General features: G+C 41.1%; 1 protein-coding gene across 1 annotated transcript; it reads left to right on the plus strand.

Moving 5' to 3' along the window:
• The first annotated feature begins 6,152 nt into the window (after positions 1-6,152).
• Positions 6,153-7,088, plus strand: LOC127208469 (olfactory receptor 2Y1-like). The gene has a single exon (XM_051167933.1). The coding sequence runs from the start codon at positions 6,153-6,155 to the stop codon at positions 7,086-7,088; it is 936 nt and encodes a 311-aa protein (XP_051023890.1).
• The last annotated feature ends 3,473 nt before the right edge of the window (positions 7,089-10,561 follow it).

Below are 10,561 nucleotides of genomic sequence, written 5' to 3' on the forward strand. Positions count from 1 at the left end.
TGGGTTTCCAGATTCAGGGCAAAGAAATGTTAAATTCATGGCAAAATAATTTACTCCATTAGAGTCTTTCATTTTCTATCATGTAAACACCCCATATCTACTCCACATGTAGCATGTCAAAAAAAAAAACTCACTTGCACCTTTCTCTTTCCAACTACTAAAATAAAGGAAATTCTTTTTAATGTCCACAGTGAAGATGGACTTAAAATCAAGGTTCTTATGTACACAGTAAATAGTTGGTAGTTGTTAGGAGAAGAACAGAGGCTTGGTCAGAGCTGTTGTAATAGACTAAGAAGAAGGCCTTGGAGGCCTACGCACAGGAGAAACTCGTCACAGTTAGAGACAACGTTCTGTGTGCAGAGTCACAGCCAAACCAAGGCATTCACAGACACACTCTTTGAACATCAACCACACTGACTCCGGCCCATCCCTGCTTTAAGGGGCTTGTACTAAAGGTTTGGAGTGTGCTCTTTTTGGCTATTTGATGGGAGAGTCTTTCAGATGGCCTTAAAAAACTAAAGGGATAAAGTGCAATGTGATGTGGTTTTCAGGGTGAAGGATGCTGGAGCCAGATCAGAGTATGAGTGGGTCTGTACAAGTGCAAATTGGCCAGAGAACTGATGGGAAGATGTGCTGGTGCCCAGTTTGTTTTAATAGTGTCCTTGGTGACCTGGCCCTCACGGGGGACCCATATGTAGCTGATGGAAGCAACCAAAACTAGATTCAAATGTAACAATACCTGTCCAAACAAAGACTAGGAAGGAATTTATTGACCCTCCTCTTTTGTTCATAGAGAAAACTTAACTGTGTGACTTGAATATGGCGCTGTTAGAACCTGACAAGATGAGGAGAATAAGATGACTCAGGGGGTAAGGTATGTGCTTTGTTAGCATGAAGAACTGAGTTTGGATCCCCCAACCCATGTAAAATTTGGATGTGGTAGTGCACACATTTGTAATCCCAGCACTGCTACAGTGAGATAGGAAGTGAGTTGAGAATCGTAGGAAGCTCACAGCCAGCGAGTCTGGCATATACGCCCATAAACAACAAGGGATCCTATCTAAAACAGGGTGGAAAGTGAGATTGACATCCAAGGTGACCCTCTGACATCCACAAGATTGCCAGGACTCTCCTCTCTCTCTCTCTCTCTCTCTCTCTCTCTCTCTCCTCTCCTCCTCTCTCCCCCCTCCTCCTCCTCTCTCTCTCTCTCTCTCCCGTCCGCTCTCTCCTCTCGCTCTCCTCCTCTCCTCTCCTCTCTCTCTCTCTCTCTCTCTCTCTCTCTCTTTCTCTCTCTCTCTCTCTTTCTCTCTCTCTCTCTCTGTGTATGTGTGTGTGTATGTGTGTGTGTGTGTGTCTCTGTCTCTGTCTCTCTCTGTCTCTGTCTGTCTGTCTGTCTGTCTCTGTCTCTCTCTCTGTGTCTCTCTCTCCCTCACACACACACACACTCACACACATACACACACACTGTCACACACACACATGAAAATGTTTCTCAAGCATATCTTCCTTCCATGATTGCCCATCTGTTGCCACAAAAAATAGTAGAGGAAAATATCAATGATGGGTTAGCAAGGAATCACAGCTGAAGCAACTGACGGCTGAGTGGCAGACACAGGTGCAGTGCAGGAAGAGCGAGGAGAGCTGTGCTAAACACAGGGCATCACTGGCCTCTATATCGGGTGAGGTTTAATGTGTCTCTTCAGGTGTTTGTGGTGGTTGTGATTCTGCAGATGATCCAATGGCCAATAGGGCCCTGGGGGCTTAGAAAACAACACTCATCCATCAAGCAGGGGAGTCACAAGCAGGGACACAGGGGCCAAAGACCTCGTTAGGCTGAATTAAGAGTCACAATAATGGAACACCTTGGCCTTGAGGTTGCATAGTTTGGGGTCGTGTCTTTGCACTCCATATTCCTGAATAAAATATAGATCCACAGGAAGCAGGACAATGTCTTTGTCCCATTAAGCAAGACTGGACTGACTTTCAAGGCTTCGTGCCTCTCTAAAGACCTGCCCTTCAATTGTCACAGGACGATGCTGCAAGCTCAGTGAGTTCATCCTTCCGTGTTCTTCTGGGTCAGTTGATGCTCCACAGTGAAACCAATTCAATGCAAGACCGGGCACCATGCTTATCCGACATTAGTTATAGAGATTAGGGAGCTGCATGTTGCCAGAAATAGGTGCATATATTCACATGAAGATAAAAAGAGATGGTGGCGTGACAAGGGTGGGGCATCCCATGGATGATGACTGTCTTTGCAATCACCTCATGTATCAGATTACAAGAAATCCTAGCAGGAATGATTTTTCTGACCTCGCTCTAAACTAAGATCCTCTGTGAGAAGGGTTATCCAGTTTAGTCTTCAGTTTGGCTACCGTCACTTGGGGAAGGAAAGGCTGTCTTGACTTGGATGTCTGACCGTTACACCTTTACATCTGTGTTTTCTAGTTTCTTAGTAAATGGATGGAAAATGTCTAAGTCCCCTCACCCCATTTTATGCTTGTCCAAAGGAAGTTGTGAATCTAAACTCAGTTTTTCCTGTTCAGTTCTGTCTCCTATTACATACTTTGATGATTGTTTATTCATTTAATTTTAGATTCATGGGATCCAACACTTTCTTTTGGACTCTGTGGACATCAGTGTGCACAGAGACACACAGACAAATAATCATAAGGAAATAAGAAACAATGAGATAATATAACAAATAATAAAATAAATATTTTATTATTTTTTTAAATGTTACTGCATCTTTATTATGTTTATGCATTTATTCTCAAGCCTGACAGGGTCCATATCTAGAGAACAGCAGACAACATGTGGACACTTATTTTCTCTTTGCACTATGTGAAACATGAAAATAAAACTGAGGTCTTCAGTCTTGTTGACAAGACTTTGTGTCATGATCCAACTTCAGAGCAGTTGATTCAAAGTGTTGTTTTCAGGGATAGTAGAGGCTGAAACAAGAATTTTGTTTCTCCAGCTATTCTCAGTTTAAGACAAAGGATGAGATGCCCAGATCCCTTCGATGTGATTTTTTCCATGCTCTTTAGCTGTTATTGTGTATCTCATGGTGCCTATATATTTATTCTGTTTACATTTTGGAAACCTTGTATCCTAGGTAGACATTTTACATTTCTTTTTTTTTAATTTTTTTTTATTAATTTATTCTTGTTACATCTCAATGGTTATCCCATCCCTTGTATCCTCCCATTCCTCCCTCCCTCCCATTTTCCCCTTATTCTCCTCCCCTATGACTGTTCCTGAGGGGGATTACCTCCCCCTGTATATGCTCATAGGGTATCAAGTCTCTTCTTGGCAACCTGCTGTCCTTCCTCTGAGTGCCACCAGGCCTCCCCCTCCAGGGGACATGGTCAAATGTGAGGCACCAGAGTACGTGAGAAAGTCATATCCCACTCTCCACTCAACTGTGGAGAATGTTCTGACCATTGGCTAGATCTGGGAAGGGGTTTAAAAATAAACATTTTAAAAGTATCTTACACTATCAATTTTTTCATTTTGTGTCATCATCATTCATCATAGTCGTAGGACACATTTTTGGTTTTTGTTAATCAATTGAAGCTAAGAAAGCATTTGCCGTGCTTGCTCCTTTTATAATAGTCTTCATTTCTTATTTAAGGCCAAGTCAGCCCCTTATATCGCGTCACATCACTCCTGCAAAAGAGCATCTTATCATTTCTTCCAAGGCAAGTTTCCTAGAAACAAATTATCTAAAATATTATTTGTCATTGCAAGTATTTTTTTCTTTTCTTCCAAGTACTTATTACTTACTATTCTTAGAATTGTTTGGTAGATGCGATTTTGAGCAGTTTAATTCATCGCAGTAGTATACTAGTAGTAGTGTACGGAGACTTCCCACAGAGCCTATGCCCTATATGTTCACAGCCTCTGACGTCATCAGGTCATCACTATCCTCTCAGCAACTCTGACGTCATCAGGTCATCACTATCCTCTCAGCAAGATGGTTGCTGTAACTGCAGAATCAGCATGGAGACCTCATGACCACCCAGAGCCTTAGGTTACGCTGGGCTCCACTCTCTCAGTTTCAAGTGGGTTTGGAAGTGAAGGTTTAAATAATCTTTGCCAAAATCAACTCTAGGAGGAAGCCTGTGATTTTCTCCACTCACTTCGAGTGTTATAAATAAAACAATATAACCCACTTTCAGTTGCTATTTGTGTAGGAGGTGGGAGATGGGTCTATTTTGATCTTTCTGCATTTGTAGATCCAGTTTCCCCAACACAGATAAATAAAAGATGACAAATTTAAACAGGATAGAGTAAAATCAACTGTTTGAAAATGGCATTACCATCTAAGCCAGTGACTCACATCCTTCCTGGTACTGAGCCCCTTTATTACAGCTCCTCATGCTGTGGTGATCCTCAACTATAAAATTATCTTGTTGCTACTTCTTAGCTGTAATTTGCTACTGTTATAAATCATAATGTTAATAATATCTGCTATGCAGGATGTCTGGTATGCTACTTCCAAAGGGGTCACGACGCACAGGTTTAGAACCATTGGCAAACAGCACATGCTAAATGCTCAACACAATTTTTAAGAAACTGACAGGAATAATTTTTCACAATCAGCTAAATTGTAAGATATAAACATCACACTAAAATAAATTATGGTCCCAAAGACAACCATGAGAAAAGTAAAGTATTCAGCTGATGATAGCAATAAAATAAACAAAATTCATAGGAACAACGTTAACCAAGAAAATCAAAAATGCCTACACTGAACACTAAAATCTTGTAATTTTGTTTAGCTTTCAGCATAGCAATCTCTAAGGAAGAGCAATTTTTAATGCTTGCTATATTTTCTCAGCTTATCCAAATGTGCTTGCAGTTGGTCTTCAGTTTTCTTTTGAAAAATAAATTACTGGACAGGAAAATTGGGTCAGCAGTTTCTGTTGCTCTTGCAGAGGCCCCACATTCAGTCCCCAGAACCCACATGGCAGCACACCACCATGAGAAACTCCAGCCCCGGCGGATCTGAGACCTTCTTCTGGCCTCTGCAGGCACCAGGTATGCACACGGAGCATGCACATACATGCAGGCAAACACTCACATGTAGAAAACCGTTTTACAAATCTAAAATATTTCTCACAGATGCTTCATTCAAGAAATGTATGTAAGACCCATGTGTCATGAAAAGGTGACATTAATTTATCACTTCTTCTGACATAAAAAGAAGATATTAGTATTTCTTTACACGCGGAGTTTGCTATTTCCAAAGAGATTGCATCACAAATGAGAACAAAGATTTAAAAGAACTCTTGTGGAAAACTAGGGGGGGGGGGGGAATTTAGTTGCAGTGGCAAGAAACTATTGTGATTTATCAACAGGAATCATGTTTCTTCCTAGGAGAGATATGCATGGTTCTTGGTTCTTTGTGACAGATGGGAGCAGGTCAAGGCTCAAAGAATTGGTTCACTGACCATTCATTAAACAAGAGATGCAAAGTAAGACCCCGGAAGTCAGACTTGCAAACTCAGACAGCTTAGTTTTTTGTCTCAAAAATCTTATGAAACAGTTTGTCTCAGGGACAAAAAAAAAAAAAAAAAAAAAAAAAAAAAAAAAAGGAAGCCAGAGCATCAAAAATTCTAACACACATGGGATTTTTAAATAGAGGTTCCACATTACTGCGTTTGGATCCTGAGGTCAGTGCCACAAAGATGGTGATGTATCTTCTCTGCTTCCAGACAAGGAAGCATCATATCCAGGGCACTGACCAGAGGACTGAGTAGCCTGACAAGTGTCATGGAACAAACAAGCACCAAGAATTAGTTTAGTCTGAAGCCACACCACTGTCAATTTAGTAATCTCCGTGCTAAAGAAGAGCTGAATAGATGATAGATAGATAGATAGATAGATAGATAGATAGATAGATGGATAGATGGATAGATGGAGCCAGATAGATATAACAACAATTAAAGTGAAAGAAAAGTCATTAATTTGAAAGAGAACAAGAGATTTATATGGATTGGAGAGTTTAAGGAGGTAAATAGAAGACTTGATAGAACTGAAGAGTAGCAACTCAAAATTTGTGATTTTGTTGCCTTTAGGAATAATTAATTTATGTTCTCCATAAGAAGCATTGAGCTGCCTTCTGTTTGTGCAGGTGGAAGACCATGGAATATTTGAACACCAGTTCAGAAGAGGGCTTCGTTTTGGTGGGATTCTCAGACTGGCCTCACCTAGAACCTGTCTTGTTGGCCTTTGTTTCTATTTTCTACTCTCTGTCTCTCTTTGGCAACACCGTGATCATCATTCTGTCTCGAATAGACCTTCGCCTGCACACACCCATGTACTACTTTCTCTGCCACCTCTCCTTCCTGGATCTCTGCTACACTGCCAGTACTGTGCCTCAGCTCCTGGTCAATCTCTCCGGAATTGACAGGACCATCAGCTTTGGAAGGTGTGTGGCCCAGCTCTGCATAGTGCTCTCACTGGGAGGAACTGAGTGTGTGCTTTTGGTGACAATGGCTATAGACCGCTATGCCGCTGTGTGTCGCCCACTCCACTACACCACCATTATGCACCCCCTTCTCTGCAGGGCACTGGTTATATTCTCCTGGGTGGGAGGCTTCGTGAACTCTCTGATTCAGACAAGCCTGGTGATGGCCATGCCTCTCTGTGGACACCAACTGAACCACTTCTTCTGTGAGCTGCCTGTCCTCCTGAAGATGGCCTGTGAGGACACAGGGGGAACAGAGGCCAATTTGTTTGTGGCCCGGGTCATAATCTTAGTCTGTCCTCTAGTGCTAATTCTAGGCTCCTATGCCCACATTGCCAGGGCAGTGTTGAACATCAAGTCAATGGCCGGTCGCAGAAAGGCTTTTGGGACGTGTGCATCACATCTCATTGTGGTTGCCCTGTTTTATGGCTCGGCCATCTCCACATACCTACAACCTGTCCACAGATATTCTGAAAGGGAGGGGAAATTTCTTGCCCTTTTTTATACTATCGTCACCCCCATGCTCAACCCTCTGATTTATACCCTAAGGAACAAAGATGTGAAGGGGGCTTTGTGGAAGGTACTGGGGAGAGGCACAGACTCAGCATAGAAGGGGGAAAGGGAGCAATAAAATGTTGTGTAATCGCACTCATATTCACTCACACCCTCCTCCAGGCCTCATAGCTTCATCTCCTTTCTTGTCTGGAAGTTGGAAGCGGGGAACTCATAAAAATCATTCAAAAGTAGTGTTTAGAGGCATTGTGCAGCATGTTAATTCATCTTAACTTCCCAAAGGGCTGGGTTTGAGATAAAGATACAAGGATTCTCCTATAGAGAATGGACATGGGTTTTAAGCACAGCTGATAGCGAGAGAAGATCAAATTCAGAAGAGCAACACTTTCCCAAATTGACATTCATGATGTCACGCCACATAGGTTGTGATATGCCAGAGATAGTCGATTGGAGCTCTCATATCTTTCATCAGTAAGTGTGACCCTGGCCATGTCCACCCTTATCTCATGGCCCGTTTCTACTGTCTCTTAAGGTGGCTACACAGGTACTTCATGAAGTCGATCGAGATTCAGATGTGATCTGAGTTTAATTACTTGGAAAAAAAGACAGAAACATTAGGATGATGTGGAATGAAAGGAGGAAGTCAACAGCATCCTGCTGAGCTGCTGTTGGGCTACTTGGTGTGATGCAGAAGGTGCTTTCTTTTCAACCTCCATGTTTATAGCACTATTCATCACAGCAGAAATAAGTTGTCAATCAGATGTCCACTAGTGGTGGAGTGGACAAAGAAAATGCAGTCCATATATGCAATGAAATACAAATCAGTCAAAAAAGGATTTCCAAAGTTGATGTCATACAAGTGGTGGATAGAGCACTAGTCATTGGAGGCCTGGGAAGGTAAGGATAAGATGGATAGAAAATAGTTGACTAATAGGTACCAAAATTTACTTATACGCGAGGACATATTTTCTTCTTCTTCTTCTTCTTCTTCTTCTTCTTCTTCTTCTTCTTCTTCTTCTTCTTCTTCTTCTCTTCTTCTTCTTCTTCTTCTTCTTCTTCTTCTTCTTCTTCTTCTTCTTCTTCTCCTTCTCCTCCTCTTCCTCCTCCTTCTTGTTTGTCTGTTTGTTTGTTTTTCACGACAGGGTTTCTCTGTGTGAGCCTGGCTATCCTGGACTTGCTTTGTAGACTAGGCTGACCTCAAATTCTGCCTCCAGAGTGCTGTGATCAAAGGCGTGTACCACCACACCTGGCTATAGTCTCATTTTCTATGTACCAGAAAGGTGACGATGTTTCAAACCCCATCATATATTTTAAACTTATAGAATAGAAGAATCTCAACATATAGAAATAACAAAAATTTTGATTCTACAGAAATCCAAACTACTCTGATTTGATTTCATGTAGCATGCAGGTTTAAATTATCACGCTGCACATATGTAAAGTTAAAATAAAAATAAAACTAATAGCATACCTTAAAAAGTATTTTTCATGTGAAAAAAGGAGAATAGAGGAAAATCAAACAGAAAAACAATACATCTGGAAAGATGATAACAAAATATCAAAAAAAGATAACAATAAGATAAAAATATCAAAAGAAGATAACAAAATAGTGGCATGAGGGGGAAGAAAAGAAGAAAGGGAGAGAGGAAGAATGGGATAGATAGATGATTGATAGATAGGTGATAGATAGATAGATAGATAGATAGATAGATAGATAGATAGATAGATAGGATATTATGGTGACAGCCATTTCTAATGACTGTCATATAAAGTCCAAATGATTCTTAGCCAAAGGACTTTTAAAAGAGAGGGAGGGGTTCCCCAGTGTCTTTGTACCATGTTAAATGTGTGGGTTTCACAAACATGCACAGGTGTGGATATTGCAGACAGAGCAAGAGGATGACTAGGATCTCTCAGGCATCATTGTCTCACAGCTGAAAAATTACTCACAGAACGAATGATTGTTAATACCTTCCAAAGGTCTGCAGAAGCCAGATGAGGGGGAAGAGTGCCTGGGTTTAGTGTAATGGATGATGGAGAGAGGGAGAGACAGAAACACAGAGGTAGACGGAGCGCACGTGAAGTTAGGTGAGTAGAAAGATGGAAAGTATCTGGGACAAGCTGAAGGAGGAACAAGGCCAAAATATATTATGAAAAAATAATTTTATAAAAAAAGAATGTTGTCTAAAAAAACTTTTCTCCATACTCAGGCAACACAGACGATAGGACAGAAGGAATTAAGTCCAGGCTTTAGCCTAGAACCCGAGTACGGAGCAAGCAAGCTTGGTGCTATGTGGAAGCCTTGTGACTTCTGACCTATGCCTGCGTATCCAGAACAAGGCCCAGAACTACAATAGCCCAGTGGATAAGGGGCAATTTCCAAACTCCTCTCAGTCTTAGACAACAGAGCCATGGGCAAGATTCTGCCCGCTGGGCAGTAGAGTCTAAACACGACACTTCCTTCGGAGCTCAGTACAGGGCTATCATAGCGGATCAGCACCAAGAAGGTATCAGAGGTCCCTCTAGCCAAGCAGTGGTCTACAGAGACCTTTCTGACTCACCCAATATTGGACAGATATGTACACAACTGTAATATAAAGCCAAGTGCTAGCTTGCATTCACAACCTTGAATGCACCTGGAAACACCTCTACCCAGGACTACACAGTGCCCTGTTGTTATTATTAAGATTTGGGCTGCCTAGTTTAGCATCAGCCTTGGCAGGTGAGGAACTATTTTCACTACCTTTCTGCCAACATAAGGCAGCACAGCTAAAACCAGGCAACTGTAGGTGGAGCTACAGACTTATCCCAGTGAAACGCAGAAACCTATGCCTATGTGAGACAGATTCTCTTCTTGGCCTGCAGTGACATCAACAGAGATGTGGGACTAGGTGCCCTCCTAGCACTCTAGAAGTGAGAATGGATAAAGATACTTCCAGACGTACAATAGCTGACTATATATAGCTCCACACAACTTGCCTGTATGAAATGCTGAAGGTTCTTCTCTTAAAAAGAAAAAAAAAAAGGCATTAACAACTAAGAGGCCAATGGGGCAGTGGGGGGTTAAAAGTTCACTGGTAAGAGTAAACATACAAATTCAGAATGTTCTACTATTATAAATATGCTGTGGGGGGTCAACCATGTCATCATATGGAAACTAAAAACAAAACAACTAATAACAGTTAGATCAGTATGTGAAGAGACGGGCAGAAGAAAAGAATAAATTGGCATATCAAAATTTTAAATGTGGAGGATAGAGTTTTATATTAGTATTTTTATGATTTTATTAATATTTATATTAGTTTTTCTGGGTTTTTTTTTCATCTTTACATTCATGTTTTGATAGTACTGCTTCAAAATAATGTCATAATGAAAATTTTTTTACAAACCATGTGGTTACCACAAGTAAAAACCTGTAATAGGCAAGCCAAAAATGATACGCAAGTAATAACACACTAATAGAGTAAATCTGTCAACTACCAAAAAAAAAAAAAAAAAAAAAAAAAAAAAAGACCTAGGAGAGGAAGAAAGAAGCACATCAAAGAAATAAGTTGCTAACGGTTGTAGAAA

This window comes from Acomys russatus, chromosome 25 (genome assembly GCF_903995435.1).
Source record: "Acomys russatus chromosome 25, mAcoRus1.1, whole genome shotgun sequence".
In the NCBI taxonomy this organism is placed as follows: Eukaryota; Metazoa; Chordata; class Mammalia; order Rodentia; family Muridae; genus Acomys; species Acomys russatus.

What these genes read in the sequence shown, in the direction of transcription:
- LOC127208469 (XM_051167933.1), top strand. Translation starts at nt 6,153, where the DNA reads ATGGAATATTTGAACACCAGTTCAGAAGAGGGCTTCGTTTTGGTGGGA.